Here is a 17,307-nt window from a genome sequence, read left to right as displayed (position 1 = left end):
ACACATCTTTGTGTTTCTCTTGAAGTTGGCAGCATCATTTGAGCCATCTTCATAACTAGTAACTTTGCTTCCTAACTTATGACAATAATAATTTCAGTAACTTTCCTAGGCCAAGCAATGTGGTGATTGTTAAGATATAGAAAATATAATTCTTGTTCTTATGTAGCTCATAGCATTTCTGGAGAGGTAAACAAATCTAAATTGTTATATTGTTCACATATTGCAGTTGTATTTAAAATTATGTTGAATGAAAAATATTTTTTAAAAATGGTACTATATATTTAAACAGCCACCTGTAAAGTCACTTTCCTATGTGCTTCACATGTATTGCATCATTTGATCACCATAGCAATCCCATGAGTGAGACGCTTTTCTTATCCCCAGTTTACAGATGAGAACCTGAAGCACAGATGGATGAAGTTCTTTTTCAAGGGAACCCAGTTAGTGGTGGAGGCGTTGTTAGAGCCCAGGGTCTTTGGCTTCCAGTTCCACCTTCTTAGGGTACACCTAGTGCTGAGGATGCCACGGGGAGATACTTAACTTGGTTTGGCAGGAGAGAGAGAGAGTTGGAGAAGAGTCCTGGGAGAGGCTGCGCCTAAGCCCAGTCTTGGAGAAATTGGATTAGCTGGAGCAAGTGCCATTTTAGTTAAATAATCTTCTTACCTCACGATCTAACTGTATGTTTCCAGTTCTTCTCTTTAGTCTTGTCTATATGAGAAAGAAAATGTTTATCTTCTGTTCAGTTCAGTAAACATTTTTTGATTGTCGGCCGTTTGCCGCACCGTGGCTCATGCCCTCATTTGAGCTTATGATGCCCGTTTTGTTGATCCATCTTTCCTACTTAATCCTCAGTATGCTGCCACCAGGCTTTGTTCACAGCACTCTCAATAAAGTAGGCAGTTATCTCCTTATTAAGAAAACCAACAAACATTTTTTCATCCCATTTTTATTAGATCTCTTTGCTGTATTATAGTGGGAATCCCTCCTTTTTGAAATGCTCAACCCCTTTCCTGTTTTACACACTGTTGGTGCTTTCATGGACCTCTCCTACATCAACTAATTACTCCTACATGTGTTAAGCTCCCTACAACTTTACCCTTGGTTACTTTATATTTTCAACTACTACCTGTATTCTGAAAATTTTCTGGTTATTGAGACCTTTCTTTCTCCAAGCTGAAAATCCATAGAGAGATGTAATAAGTATTTCTACTGGGATTTCCAACAGAAAACTCTCACTCAGCGTATCTAAAGGTAGACCCACTGAAACTGTTTCTACTTTATTTTCTTTTAAATGAAAGTGGGCTTTACTGCTCACCTTGTAATGAAAGCTTAAAAATAGGTTCTCCCTCCTTGAATCCAATCAATATGTTTTATCTCCTTAAAACACACACCCATCTATGCATTTCTCTCACCCTTCTCCTCCCCCAAATCTCTACTACCACTGCCCTGCTTTTAGCCATCTGCATCTCTCACTTAGACTTCTGCTGACAGTGTCATAACTGGTCTCCTGTGTGTGGCCTCACCTTCTTAAATCCATTTTTCACAGTAAGCAGAGTGTACAAAATTCAAATCTAATTATGTTCCTCCCTGAAACCATTTCATTGGCTCACCAGCAATGACAAAATCAAAGCTCAGCAAACTTTTCTGAAAAGGGCCCAGTAGTAAATATTTTAGGCTTTGTAGGCCAGATGTCTGTGCTGCAAGTCAGCTCTGCCTTTGTAGCAGGAAAACATCCACAGTCAGTCTATAACCAAATGGGCGTGGCTATGTTTCAGAAAAACTTTATGTATGAAAACAGATGATGATCTGGATTTTCCCTGCAGGCATAGTATGCTGACCCTCCCCTGACCAGGGTGTTAAGGGCACTGCAGGTTATAACCCCCTTTTTCTTTTGCATACCTACTTTAACATCAACCACAGTCATACTTTTTATGGTACATTTTTCCTCCTGATACTATGTGCAGACATTAGTCCTTGCTCTGTTAGAGTTGCTTTGTAGAGGCTCTGGATCTGCCTGCTTCTCTAGTCATTAATGTCATAGTTATTTATGGCTTGTAAATCCCTTGTCACGAGATTGTAGACTTTTTGAAAGCAGAGAATATGACTTTATATCCCATGCAACAATAGCATGCTCTTTGCACAAAACAGGAAATTAATACATTTATTTGAATCCAGTCATTAGTTTTAACCGAGGTATTTTTAAAAATTAGACATACGATGCAGTTCAATTTATTGTTTGTTTGTTTTGAATTCTTAGAGACAAATAAAAAGTGGTGTGTTTTGGAAGCAGGCTTCTTGAGTTACTATGAAAATGATAAGTCTACCACACCGAATGGCACCATTAATATCAATGAAGTAATCTGCCTGGCTGTACACAAGGAGGACTTGTATTTAAATACTGGGTAAGTCTATCATTAAACAAGGAGGAGGTGAAAAATATTTTCTGATATTTATCACCTGTAATAAGGGTTTTATTTCAGTTCTTCAATGGTTTTTATTGTAGAAGGGTTGAATGGTTTCTTGAAGCCTTAGCATTTTAAATTCCTTAGGGAATTCACTAAAAAGTTGGAAAATTAAAATACTACATTAGGTAATATGAAAGGCTAACATGTTTGCATCTAATCTTAAGAAAATTTATAGCATTCCATTCTTGAACAAGTAGTCCTATAATTTTTATGATTTACTAATTATTTAAAGTAGTGGACTACTGGCAAAATGTATGCTCTTAATGCATCATGGTTCGAATAGATGACAATGGAAAATATTCAGTGATAATTTATCACAATAAACAAAACACTAAGTATATTTAATAACATACTTAAATGCAAAATTCCTTAAAGATCCACTTTGGCATTTTAATGGTCTCAAAAAAGTTGCAATTAAAAGCATTATGTACTTAATATATTTGACTCAGAATATTTCACAAAAATTCTGAATTTTAGAAACAGATCATCTAAGATCTTTGGTGTGAAAGTTTCTAATCACATTTTGTGATGTGATTAGTGAATAAACACTAAAATCTTCAAAATATAAGTTGTACAGGAACATAAGATTTTAATTAAAGTTTCATATGAGAGTGAGAAGAGATTTGCAAAATTTTTTATTTATGTAAAACTACATGAAACATCATTACATAATGACCAATATATACTATTTCTAGTAACTCTAAGTTGATTTGTTTTTGTTTTAATATTAATACTGTTTATTCTAAGTGAATAATCAATTTAATATAGCTTATTGTGAAATGTAGATAAGTGCATTCTCTTTATCAAGCTGTTTAATTAGTAAATAAAATACAATTTAAAATAATATTAGTTCATATTAGTAAATAATCCTATTACAAATAAAACATTCTTGACATGTTACTAATAAAAGTAGACACGCAGGAGAAAGCATCTGCAATGAGAGAAGCTTAAAAAATAATTATTGCAGCCATATTCCGAACTGCCATAAGTAGGCATTGAGAATTACATAAATTGTATTTTAGGAAGAAAGCTGGCTGAAGAAGTAAGGAAGAGATTGGAAGAAAAGATGCCAGAATTACTGAGTTTAACTAGAGAAAGAGAAAATTAAAAACAAAAAGTGGGTTGAGAGAATCCTACCATTGAACTGATAAAATTAAATAAATGTCTGCCTGACTGGATGAAGAGCTGATGTTAACAGGAAGAAATTAAACTCCAAGGTTTTGAGTTTGTTGATGAGGTAGATCATGACACAACATGAAGGTGAAACAGGTTTGAAGCAAAAAGGAGGAAGAAGGAAGACTGCTGTGATATGGGGTGCTTTGAATGTCTTAGGTGACGGCGGCATGCATGCATAGCACGTTCTCGGAAATAGTCGGAACTATGCATGAGAAACCCAGGGAAGAATTCAGAACATGGGGTATTATCTAATTTTTCTCTATAGTAAGGAGATGAAATTTCAGATTAGATGAGATGACAGAAGGAAAATTTGTGAAGACAAGAAGAAGGCTGCTGAGAGAACTGTTTGGACAGTGTTTGCTTTGAATGGTTAATCAGGATGGAGTGGTCTGAGAGGGAACAGGAGTCCGAGAGAGCCCCCTGCTGCACCAGTCAGCTGATGAGTGTCCAGGGCATGAACAACATCATACAGTAGAGTGATTAAGTCATCAGACAGATACTGCTTTTGTCTTACCCACTGTATTCTATTTAACTCATTTTAGCAAAATATAAGCCATCAACAGAAAAATATGATTGATGGATAGATTGGTTTCACAGCATCCAGTTTTCAAAGGAAATTTAATTAAAAATTTGAGTTTGTGTTAGTTGTTTTCCTAAGAGCCAAACATGAGCTGGTTGTACCTTTTTATTTGTGTGCTATAGGCCCATCTTTACATTTGAGATCTACTTACCCTCAGAGCGTGCATTTTTATTTGGTGCTGAAACATCTCAAGCTCAAAGAAGATGGACAGAGGCAATAGCCAAGGTATTTAAATACTTTATCTATACCCTAAATCCAGAGATTCTTAACTTGGGGGTCAGTGGTTGAGTTTCAGAGGTCCATGAAAAATTTACACAAGATTCTGGGAAGAGTGTCTGTACTTTATTAGATTTTTAAAGATTGTAGTCAAAGAGATTGAGAGCTTCCTTCCAAGCCTTAAGCACAGAAGAAATTAATGTAGGAACTTGGAGAGATCATTCTTCAAATTAAGGCCATGTTTTGATGATTAAAATCTTTTCAGTATTATAAAGGCATTTCTGTGTATGTATTTTTGTAGGCAGATATCTTATTAATGGTATACACAAAGGAGAAAAGAACGGATTCAGTAAAATATACAAATGGACACAAACAAATGGAGACAAAAGTTGACATTTTGAAAAATGCCACAGATCAAAAAATACATATATCTTCTTATTTCAAGTCTCTCTATATATATTAAGAAAAATGGTTTAAGATGCTGCCATCTAAAAATGTGTTGCAAGCTGTTCAGTTTTAAGACTGATAGCAAGTTTAAATGTCTTGAACTTTGGGTTACTTCTAAGTGTTTAAAATAGAAAAAAGAATATTTTTCACCTTCCATCATTCTGTAGATAGTGAAAGACTTCTATTTTCACTGTCTTTATTACTTTTCTGTATTTGTTTTAACAGCATTTTGTTCCCTTTGTTGCTGAAAACTTAACAGAAGCTGACTATGATTTGATTGGTCAACTCTACTACAAAGACTGCCATGCCCTGGATCAGTGGAGAAAAGGCTGGTTTGCTATCGACAAATCTAGTTTGCGTTTTTACCTTCAAATGCAAGAAGCTCAGGAAGATAGAATGCACTTAAGGAGACTGCAAGAGCTAAGTAAGATTTTTTTTTCTCTCTCACATTTAATGGTGCAGTTCTTTATTGCATATGATTAATGGTAGCTTTTACATAAAGTTATGATGGTTCACTTGCAAACATCTAAGTATTAGTATTTGTATCTTTATGGTATTTAGTATAATTTTAAAAAATACATTTATTCATGCTTTCCTCCTCTCCCCCCAGCAATCAGCACAATGGTTCAAAATGGGGGAAAAATGGATGTCTTGCTCTTGGTAGAAAAAGGAAGGTAAGTGCCTTTGTGCTTTCTGTTCTTTATTGTAATAACTCCAGGGTGTAGGATATTTTGGTTACCTTCTTGGGGTAGAACCCATTATCCTATAGCCTGTTGCAAATTTTTTGAAGTATGTATGTATTCTTCATGAGAAAGAGTACAGATGTGAAACTCGAATATTTTTGTATTTGTTACAACAAACACAGTGTGATCAATTATTGTCATTTCCTATAGCCCTAAATCCCTTTAGGACACCCACAGCTAAGTATTTGGAAGCACCTTGGTAGTTGTAAGTTTGTTTTTGTGTAGGTATGATGGATATAAATAATATCTTGAATTGTCTGTGCATGTGAGTCATGCATAGCTAAAACTTGACTTCTCACATTAAGTACCAGTTTGCATCCGATAATGTTACAAGCATTAGGGATACAAGATGAATAAACAGATATGGTCCCTGCCCTCATGAAGCATATACACTAGTGGTGGAAACAGAATAAAAGTAAAAAAAATGTTACAGGGTACCATCAATTTTAAATCCTTGAAGGAAAAATAGAGCCTGATGGAACAGTATTCCATTTTAGATAGGGTGGTAAGACAGGGTATCTTTGCTCAGAGATCTGCATAAAATGAAGACACAAACAATGCAGCAGCCTGAATAGATGTTCTAATTACAAAGTCAAGGAGATTTTTAAGACCCTAATAGTGTGTTGCCCTAGGCAATTTAAAGTCTGCAAGGAAGCTTATGTGGCTGGGCTGATTTTGAATGAGTGAGAGTGGGAAGAAATGATTCCAGTGATATCCCTGGGCATTATCGTGTAGAGCCTTACAGGTCATGCTATGTAAAGACTTGATTTTATTCTAAGAATAATGGGAAGCTACTCAGTTTGAACCAGGAAGTGGAATGATCTGACATAAGATTTTAAAAGACGGCTCTGACTGCAGCTGAATAGTGCTCCTTAGGATGCTCCTGCAGAGGCCAGGCAACAGATGACTTATCTAGTCACGTAGTGTTGAAGGGTGGTTGAACATATTGTGGCAGAGGTGAAAGGATCTTTTGATGAATTAGATAAAGGTAAGAGGCCACGAGGAACCCAAACTTTTTGGCCTGAGCAATTCCATGAATGATGATGCTGTTTTTTCAGATCACAAATACAGGGTAGTTGAGTAGGTGTTAGTAAGTTTAGGGTAGTAGTTCAAGAATTTGGTTTTGGGAGTGATACTTTGAGATGTCTGTTTGATAGCCAAGTGGAGCTGGTGATTGGGCATTTGTATGTACAATCCTGGAATTGAGTAGAAGGACTGCAGCTGGAGGTAGAGGTTTGAGAGTCACCAGCATGTTGGTGTTATTTAGCCAAAGAACTGGACAGATTCACCTGAGAAAGAGTATAAATAGAGAAGACACTGGAGGATGGTGGTTCCCGGGGTTCTGATATTTAGAGGTCAGGAAGAGGAGGAGGATCTATAAAAAGAGTTTAGGAGGAGCAGCTAGGGTCCCACCACAACAATTGGGAAGGTATAGTCTCTTGAACAAATTGTTTTTTTCTTTATTTCTTGTCCTTTGTTTTGAAATCCCTTAATTACACCTATTCAGAATGTTTAGCTCTACAAGAGTTCAGCATCATTTGCAACAAATGCATGTAATATAAAAATGTAGCTTAATTAGCCTTCCTCCTGGTTGTTTTCCTTGCTGGTGACATAAATAATAACTTTCAACAGTTATCTGAACCTGCCTTTCTTCAGCTTTATGGGAGGACATGAACAGCTTTAGACAGCAAACATATTGCTGATTAGATATTTATATCAGAGGATATTTTTAATTTACAGGCATAATGAAGATTTTGTGTCTTCACTTATCTATTAGATTCTGATTTAGATACCAGTTGATAGTTTCACTGTACTGTCAGAGCACTGTTAATTTATTTTCAGAAATCATAGAGGCAGTATTATGTATAGATGGTATTATATCATTAAAGTACTAGCACAAAGGTAATTGTCACAGTCATTTATTAGTATTTATAGAATGCCTGCTGCCTGCTACCTCCTAGGGCAGGGAAGAATGGTCAACAGTACAGATTTGGTATCTGAGCTCACAGAGCTTATTTTCTTAGACAAATAAACAAGCAGCAACCTGGTAGTTGAATTTGTTGTATTTATCCTTCATATGTATATATATTTTTAATCAGGTTACTATAGCAAAGGTATTTTTCTACCATTTTCAGTTTAAGAAGGATTTAACTAGTGGCGCATAAATTTTAATTAAAATTTAGCAAACATGGATTAAAATGATTGAATTTGATGAATTTTTATTTAGTGCTTATTGCCTGCAGGCAGACTTCCTTATAAATGCAAGGTAGGGAAACCAGAAGATTAAATGCTTTGTTATTGTAGCATCTTGACCTTTCCCCTGGACTACAGGAAATTAGTAAGTGAACAGAGATATACTTTTGAGTTCATGGAATAGTTGAAAACAAATAGAATCCCAAAGTAATGGTCAAGGCTGCTTAATCCTATTTTTTTATGATAATTTAAATTTTTTATCTATTATTAACAAGTTATATTAAAAGCATTTTCACAGTAGCAGAGAACAAGGAGTGTGCCAGCAAAGAAGTAGGGGAAATACAGGGACAAATACATAACCAGGTTAACTTCTTTGAATCTCTTTGAAGAGCTGCCATACAAAACGTACCTTTTGAAAACAGCTATATTTAGTACTTGCTTATATCCTGCCTTTACTTTTCTTGTTTTCTCTAAATAAATAATATTCTGAAGACAACAGTTATGAGAATGTGTAGAACTTAATGCTTATATCCTGCTTTTACTTTTTTTTTCTCCAAATCAATAATATTCTGAATACAACAGTTATGAGAATGTGTAGAACTTAACATGTTGTGTAGACACTCTTGTAAGCACTTAAACAGCCTTCTAGTGCCTATATGATGTTGAGGAGAAAAACCCATTTTGAAATCAAGGTAAAGTCAATTTGTAACTTCACAACCAAAAATTTTTTTTCCCAAACCCATTTTGAAATCAAGGTAAAGTCAATTTGTAACTTCGCAACCAAAAATTTTTTTTCTTTTTATCACAGATGTTAAATATACAGATCAGTCTCAATAATTAAATAAACAAATTGTACCAGAAGTCTGGATAAACAATATGTTTCCAGAATTTAGAATTTAAGCATTTTATTAGAAAGCCTAAAAAATCATATTATTAGGAAATAAATAAATGTACAGCGGTCCATACAATTTTTAGCTAATTAAAGAGGAAGCAGAAAGAAGGCATGTCAGAAGTTTGAATAAAAAATCAAGGAGATTGTGAGTGCACTAGGTTTTAAACCTTTCCAGAACAGAAAGCATGCAGCTGTGCCAGACGATGGCACCTGAGGTGGTACAAAATAGGGCTCATCTGTATGTGTCTGTGTATTTATACACACACGTATGCACATATATATGTATATATTTTGTAAATAAATGGACTTCAAATAGGGAATAGTGGGAAAAGAATAGGTTTGGGAGTTTAATTTAAGACGTGTTGAAAATGAAGTGCTTATCAACATCTAAAGACAAGTGGCTAGGAGGAAGTTACAGTTATGGATCTGACCTTCATGTAAAGGCTAATGAAGTGGACATACATATTTTGGAGTTTCCTGTTTCTAGAAGGGAGAAGGTGAAATCACTTAGGAAGAGTCTGTGGAGTAGATGGGAAGAAGTACAATATTGGAGCCTTGATGAATGCATGTCATATGAGAGGTGGGGTGACTTTCAGGGAAGAATAGCTGCCCTGGGATATTAAACTGGTTGGTCCAGAGAGTGGGGCAAGTAATAACCAAGGCAGAGTGGTGTCACCAGCCCAGGAAGAGAGTGCTTCCGGGAGGTGGGATTAGTCAGAAGTGTCAGGTGCTGCGGGATGAGGACAGATCCTCCATCGGGTAAGTGATACTGACAGCTTTGAAGAGAGCAGAAGTGATGAAGCAGAACCTGGATTAGTTTAACGCTGAGAACAAATAAATTGAAACAGCTGCAGAGAACAGTTTGGCAAGAATGTCTGGAGGGTAATAGGATTAGTGAAGTAGAAGGGATTTGATCCTGGGAGGGAATAGGTGTGCAGCTTGTTTTAGATGGTTTGAACTTGTGCAGGCCAGAGAGCAGGGGCCCTCAGTTATACCAGGAAGAAAAGAATTGTTGGGTGGTTTTGGATATTGGGAGCCTTCTAGATCTGGTAGGATGTTGAGAGATACCCATCTGGCGGTGGTCAGTTGCTTTGTGAATTAGGAGATAAGAATGACTTCTGCGCTTTTGGCCTAGGTGACTTTTGAGTGGTTGTATCATTTACCAAAATAGGGAATGCGTACTTCTCTCCTGTTAAGTTTGCATACTCAAACAGACTAGTTAATTGTGGATGTGATTAAGAGCTATTTTACTTCTATGTCAAAATAAGAGAATTTCATTGCATGGCACTCTTTTTTCATCTCTCTTGATTTATTAGCCCCTTGGGAAATATTGACTGTAAGCTAAAGTAGATTGTGTTAGATTTGTTAATGACAGATAAAATTGTGACTTATGAAATAAAACAACTTCCAGTTATAAATATTGATAGCATATAGAGATAGTGTGAATAACTGAGAGAAACCAACCAGCTCTAAGTTTTAACCTTTATTCTTTTGCTAGTAACAGCTTGAACCAGAATTGCAAATCATAAATAAATTTAATGAATTTCATATCTTTTCCCCAACCTTGCCTACCTTTGATTAAATGGCTAAAATATATTAATATTTCTTAAAATCAAGGGTCAGAAAAAACCTCCTAAACAGGAAAAATTCATAAATTGATAATCACCCACTCACTGAACATAGTCTCAGTTTAGATATATACTTTAATCTTCATGGTAATTTTCTCTATCTGCATAGCAAGAGTGTCTTTAGACAGAAAAATATTGCAATAATATTTTCCACACACAGAGCATTTTAGCTCCAAAAAGCCCTAAACAGAAGGTGTTCCAGATGGTGTCGCTTTAATGTGTATTCTTTGTATACTCCAAAAATTATTATTTTGGAAAATAAAGCTTTCTTGATTACACTTAAGGGTTTCTGGCATGCTATTTGATGCTGTTGCTGGGGCTTAGACTCTGTGCTTTTCCCTTATGCCTTAGTCAGAATTCCTTTGTGTGAAAAAAATCATGTTCTTGAATGTCTGCTGTTAGTCAGGGAACAAACATTCCGGAGTATTAGGTCAAAAGACATTTTCCTGGACAGTAGGTTATATATTCACTTTAACTGAAATGTTCAAAACATCCTTTCCTTAAAATGTAAAAACTTTTTTTGCACTTTAACCCACTCTCTATATCTCTATCTCTCTTTCTGATAAATAAGCTACTGTGTTCACCATCTTCACACTCTATAGCTGCATGACCGTTTGTCAGAGACACCTATTATTAAGCTTTTATTGAAATGTCATTGGTTACAATAAGTACAATGTGAATAATTCAGCTGTGTTATCAGAAAGAGAAAAGATGGGTGTGTGTGTTGTTGTTTTTCTATTTGTTTATTTTTTAAGATTCCTTGGTTGACCTATATTAAAGCATAAAGTACTTGATGGCTCCCAAGCCTGACTGCCTTCAGTTTTAATTGCAAATTCCAGACATATAGAACCTAACACTGGGGGATAAGTATTTCATCAAATACGGTCCACAATTGTGGAACAGACTACTTTTCTCAATTTGGGAGATTAATACCTTAAGTTTAAGATTCTTATTTCATATCAACTTATTACATGTGATGCTTTTACCTCCTGAAATTATCTTTTATAGCAGCTGGTATGTTAGCAATACTTTAGAGGATGAATTATCTTAAAGTGGTTTCTAAATTGTGCATGTAATTGCAAATTAAATAGTAGCCGATTGCCCACAATATCAGCTTGACTGCTTTTGTAACTTTCTGATGATTTAATTCATAGAGATGGTTTAATCTGAATGTTGCCAAGGTAAAGAGATTCTTTTCTCTCACCATCCCCTCAGATTTTGCAAAAAGAAAGGTATACTATTCATACCTATATTATGAAGGAATTTTTGTTGTTGTTAAATGAAATTTTGAGAAAGGGAATGCATGGCTAAGGTGGATTTTAAAGTACATATTATTTGCTTCAAATTTATTTTATTAAGTTCAAAGGACCTTCTGTGTACTAGGGTGTAAGCTTATGAAAAAATTAATGTGGTACAATATGAAGAAGTAAAACAAAGGAGAAGATCCTTCCTAGATAAATGGGATCAGAATAATCATTTTTTAAAGAGAATTATCTTTAACTAGATCTGGAACCCTAGGTAGGATTTCAAGATGGAAAAAATGAGGAGGGTGAAAGGTTAAGGTGTCCTAAGTTTGGACACAATAGGTACAGAGAAATAGGATAGCCTAAGGAACATCTTGAGCTCAAGTTGGTCTTTAACCTTGAGTTCTTGAGGAAACGAGCCAGTGGGCCTGGAAAGATAGATTCATACCATATCAGTATCAGTTAAATTTAATTAATAATTTGCCTTGTTCTGTATCCTTTGTAAGGGTACAGAAGATGTATTATTTTTACAGTTACTTTTAAACTGTTTTTAAAACTATTGTTAAAAGTGTGGATTTGGATTTATTCTGCAGCCATTAAAGGTTTTGAGCAGACTCAAATCAGGGCTGTTTCTCACATTTCTACAGATGATTGCCTAATAGTGTGCAGAGATGAGATTTAAAAAAATTGGAGCCTCTGCCTTTCTCAGGGAATCAGGTGCTTTGACACTTTTTACTGAACTGTTGGCTTCAGAAGAAACTATTTAAAATAATATTTCCTTCTGCATTATTCTTGTGACACAGTGTCTGCATTTGCAGTTTCATAACAATTGCCTGTTTCTAAAATTCATCTCTGTAGCAGATGCTTATCTGAAGGTGCGGAAAAATGCCATATTTCAAAAGTTAAAATGAGGGTGATTTATGTTTGCAGTGACTAAATAAAATGTGCCAGACTTTGATTTCTGTCTATGAAGAATTAACTGGCATGGAACGTGCCCTCCCTTTTGAAACAACTAGCACACTAGACAAAATATATGAAACATACTACTTTCAGATAGGATTGTGATCATGGAGAGAAGGGAGACAAGTGAAGCAAGGCTTCAGATCATTTAGCTCCCTACCTGTAGGCACTTTCCAATCCATGGCACAGGAAATGGGGAGACCAAGCAGAATGTGGTGGTTTTGCTACATTAAAGACATAGAGGCAGGAGTTCCAGAAACCTGTACTAGCTAAAATTTGGGGAAGAGAGTACCACAGTATTAACTCTAAAAGCCTTTGGGTAAAGGCTGCTATATTTTTTACCTTATTAAGCTTAAAAGCAGACTTACAAAAGGATCAGGTGCCCCACAGGTAATTTCGTTGCCTGAAGTCAAACAGGCAAATGATGAAAAAAATCAACACTTTCTAAAGAAGACAACACAGTCCTGACAGTCAACATTCACAGTGTCTAACATATGGCTAAAATTACTAATGATATGAAATAGTAAATCACAAATCAAATGACAGGAGCAGACCCAGAATTGAGAGAGAGAATGGTTTTCACAAAGATGCTAAGCAATGATTTTCAAATATTAATATTTATTCAAAGATGTGAAGGAAAACATAACGAGAAAAAAATGGAAAACTAAAAAAAAGAACCAAACAGAGAAATAGATATTCTAAAGCTGAAGACACTGTCTGAAAAGAAAACTTCATTGTATCAGCTTAACACAAGAGAACACTCCACATAGAAAAGGTCAGTGGATGTGAAGGCATGATGATAGAAACTACCAAAACCTAAGCACGGAGGAAAAATGACTAAATAAAACCAACAGTGACCAATGGGACAGCATCAAAAAGTCTCATGTAAGTGTAATTAAAATCCCAAAACAAGAAGAGAAAAAAGGAGTAAAAGTAAAAATCTTTGAAGAATTACGGCGATATTATCTGAATTTGATAAAACCCACACATGTACTAAGATCGACATATCTTAAGTATGATAAAGACGAATCTCATCAAGATATCAGAATCAAATTCCTGAAAACCAGTGTGAAGAAAAACAATTTCAAAGAACCAGAGAAAGAAAGACTCGTGAAGTATTGGTGACAAAGATAAGAGTGTCTTATCAGAAACAGTACAAGCAAGAAAACAATATAATGAAATCTTTTTAAAAATCTTTTGAAGTGTTTGAAAACAAGAACAAAATAACCAAACCAGCAGCTGTTAACCTAAAATGTTCTATTCAGCAAAAAGTGTCTTTCAGAAATGAAAGCAGAATGTTTTGGGCCAAAAAAATGCTAACTTATACAAGACTTAGTAGTCTTTATTTTTGTATAAATGCTTAATGCATTATTTTTTTCATCATATTTGTGGAGTGTGTTATTTGCTTTTTAGTTGTGCTTAAAATGTTCTTCACATAAGTACATTTATTTTTTACACAGTCAATTGTATTGATATTATTTTTGAAGACACTATGGGTTCCTGTCAGTTAACTAGGCTCAACTATGATTGTCTGTACTCTGTGGTTTTTATATTGCAATTTTGAGAAAATTGTTTTTGTTAGTCCTGGGATTTGGTTTCTGGTCTTATTAAACTGTCTTGATTCATTACAGGATGTCAGAATGTTTCTTTATATGGTTTTGAAGCACCTTTTAAAATGTGTGCTTGGGCAGTGGACAAATAGCATAATTTGTTTCTCTGTAATTATTGTTCTTCAGAGTAACTTTTCAGATTTCAAGATGTAAATGAATGTTTCTTTTGAATTCTCATCCAGAAATATAAAATCGTTATTTGGTAACACTTGAGCTCACAAAGTTGGCCAGCATCTGCGTTGAAAATACCTCTTGATGCTTGGTTAGGTGTGCACAGAGTTTAGATAAGCAATAGAGAGGGCAGTTTTGGAACTGATGCTATTAAATGCTCAAACATCTGCTGTAAATGATATGTTCGAGGATTCCGTCTTTTACAAGTTGGTTCAGGAGTTAACTTGTCATTACTTGTTCTACCGCTCACTAGTTCATGAAGAGACAGCTTAACTTGTCATCACAGTTTCTTCAGACTAGAAAGAAAATGTGAAATGTTCACAGTTAATGCAGTTATACTGGAACTGGAGGATGGCCATCATATGTTGGATTTCTTCCACTTCTTACTGAAATACCCATTGTAGTTGTTGATTTATAAGCAAACAGTTTCAAAGATTTTTGAAAATATTTAGACTTAATTGTCAGGTTAAAAAAAAACTAAGAATCAAAAGAAGTTAAAATTTTCTCTTTACCCAAACTCCTGAATTTAACAAGATGTAATTTTCATTAAGTCTATGTAATGTAGGGGCTTGGTATTTCTCAGAGAAGTTACTCACTATTACATAGCGTCATTTAGACAAATTGCCCCAACAATAGAAGCTTTTGAGCTAAAGATGGTGTAAGACAAATGAAAAGGCTAAAGTGTGTCAGGAGTGCTAGAGCAAGTGTCAGAATTCTTAAAAAATAACAAAAACCTGGAGGTCAGGGCTGCTGTGGGGCTTTGATAAATTAAAACAGTAGATAAAGATGTTAGAAAGCAAGAGAAGAAGATTGTAGACACAAATGTCAGTGAAGAAGTGGTCCTTATAGCAAGTTGAGAAGATATTAGAAGTGTATAGTGAGGGGCTGGTAGCATTATCTTCTGAGAGGAGCATTTCAAGAAAAGGAACTGAAGGAAAGAAAGAAGAAATTTTATTTTCTTTTAAAATTAGGACCAGTGAATTTTCAGGAATGGAAAAGATCACCCCCTCCACCCCCAAGACAAAACAACCCAGAGTTAATTGCAGCTGAATGCAAAGTAGCTCTCATAGTTTGAAATCAAGATCAAATTGTTTTACTTTGGTGTGAATATACTTAAATACATCCATGATAACTCACTTGTGTTTCAAATCAGATTTTACATCTAGAGATACCATATACTTTAAAGTGATAGAATCCCTTAAAGCTAAACAGCAGGCACTGTTCTAATGACTAGAGATACTGAAATGCTTTCCTTGCTTGCCCGAGCAGAGTTTGGGCTCTAGCAGCTAAAACATTTACAGAGGAAATAGATGCTATAATGGGCAAAGCAACTATTCAGGGTAAAGAAGGGACACCTGTTACAGTCTAAGCACAGGAAGGACACCTAGAGGAGAGCGTCAGGGTGGGCTACCTGGAGTACACTTACAGAGGAGTAGGAGTAGCCAGCCTCTTTGGAGGAAATATTTATTACAAAGGTAAGAAGATTTGGTGTTTTTTAATATGTGTTTTGAGTTTGATAAAGAATGGTAGTGTTGGAGGGAAAAATACAGGCCAGATTATGAAGGCCTTTCACCCTAGAAAACTCCAGAGCTGTAGAAGGGCAGTGATCGGCAAGTAATGTCACTAGCTGCATTTTAGCCACATCTTCCTGGCAGCTCTGAGCAGAAGGGGTTAGCGAGGTGGAGAGCAGGGAGAGGAGGTCTGTCGGGTTTTCAGTGACCTCACGAAGCCATCTGGAGACCTGAAATAAGGCATTGGTGGAACAGAGAGGCAGCGCACGTATGTCAGGGAACTGGAATCAACAGGATTATTGTGGTGGAATTCATGTGGCAGTGATGGGAGGAGGCAATTCACGATCAGTTCTGAATTCCTGGTGGGATAAGTGGAGAATTGTGCTACCAGTTTGGTGTGGGGAGGGAGAACGGCTTGAGCTGCTTGTGGCACATTAAGGTGAAGGCTTCCAAAAGTTAATATTACTTATTATGATGGTTCACTATACTTAGTATTAAGATTATATTTTTTTGAGTGCTGAGGTAGGTGCTATTATCCTCATTTTGCCAATGATGAAACAGAGGCCCAAAGGAAGTTGATAAATTGTCCAAGGTCACAGAGGAAGCAAATACAGAGCTAACATTTGGGTTGGGCAGTGATAGCAACCCAATAATGCTCCAAGATATAATGCTCCAAGGTTACAGCTTCATTTTCAAAAAGGGGAAGTGAGCTTGAGAAAGAAACCGAGTGACCAGCAAGATAGAAGGGAAATCCAGAAAGAACAGTACTACCAATGCCAGATCAGGTGGTACTTTCTTTTCTTTCTTTCTTTTTTAAGAAATGAAATCATCAGTAGTTCTAATATCTTGAAAGATACATCCACAAACAACCATTAGAATTCACTGGTGGTGTTTGCCAGAGCAGTTTCCGTTCAGTTAAACAGCAACATAATAAAAGGGGTTGGGAATGAAGGGAGGTGAGACCAGGAATCCAGAGAACTTCCTCTACTCTGTAGAGAGACGTGACTGTCCAGGCGACGGATTGAGTGAAAGCTAGAGGTAGACAGAGGGTTTTTCTTCTGATGGGCAAGAAAGATCACATTGATATGTATTTAAGAATAATCTGTCTTCAAGTAAGACTTTTCTCTTTTTAAGCAAAATTAATTTGAAATGCTTTTTAAACTTTACAGAGCATTATACATCCACGGGCATACCAAGTTGGATTTCACAGTCTGGCGTACTGCAATTGAGAAAGCAGCAGGTACAGATGGCAATGCCTTACAAGATCAGCAGCTCAGCAAAAATGACGTTCCCATTATCGTGAACAGCTGTATAGCATTTGTTACACAGTATGGTAAGTATTACAGAGTTTGTATTCAGCCCCTGAACTCATAATATCATTCTTAGAGTTTTGAAGTGGTACCTCCATTGGACTGAATTAGAACCTTTCTGTTTGTAGTACACCAGTGAAAAATAAAGGCACAGTCACTGT

At 35.8% G+C, this 17,307-nt stretch overlaps 1 protein-coding gene across 8 annotated transcripts in view; it reads left to right on the top strand.

The window, feature by feature from the left end:
• ARAP2 (ArfGAP with RhoGAP domain, ankyrin repeat and PH domain 2) overlaps positions 1 to 17,307 on the top strand; it is a 200,516-nt gene that overhangs the window by 104,179 nt on the left and 79,030 nt on the right. For all 8 annotated transcript variants that reach the window (XM_036908436.2, XM_036908437.2, XM_036908438.2 and 5 more), the window contains exons 16-20: positions 2,258 to 2,402; positions 4,344 to 4,446; positions 5,110 to 5,308; positions 5,495 to 5,558; positions 17,006 to 17,169. In XM_036908436.2, the coding sequence (XP_036764331.2) occupies positions 2,258 to 2,402; positions 4,344 to 4,446; positions 5,110 to 5,308; positions 5,495 to 5,558; positions 17,006 to 17,169 (675 nt within the window). The remainder of the gene's footprint in view (positions 1 to 2,257; positions 2,403 to 4,343; positions 4,447 to 5,109; positions 5,309 to 5,494; positions 5,559 to 17,005; positions 17,170 to 17,307) is intronic.

Source organism: Manis pentadactyla, chromosome 5 (genome assembly GCF_030020395.1).
Source record: "Manis pentadactyla isolate mManPen7 chromosome 5, mManPen7.hap1, whole genome shotgun sequence".
Taxonomy (NCBI): domain Eukaryota; kingdom Metazoa; phylum Chordata; class Mammalia; order Pholidota; family Manidae; genus Manis; species Manis pentadactyla.
This window is presented reverse-complemented; position numbering and strand designations above follow the sequence as displayed.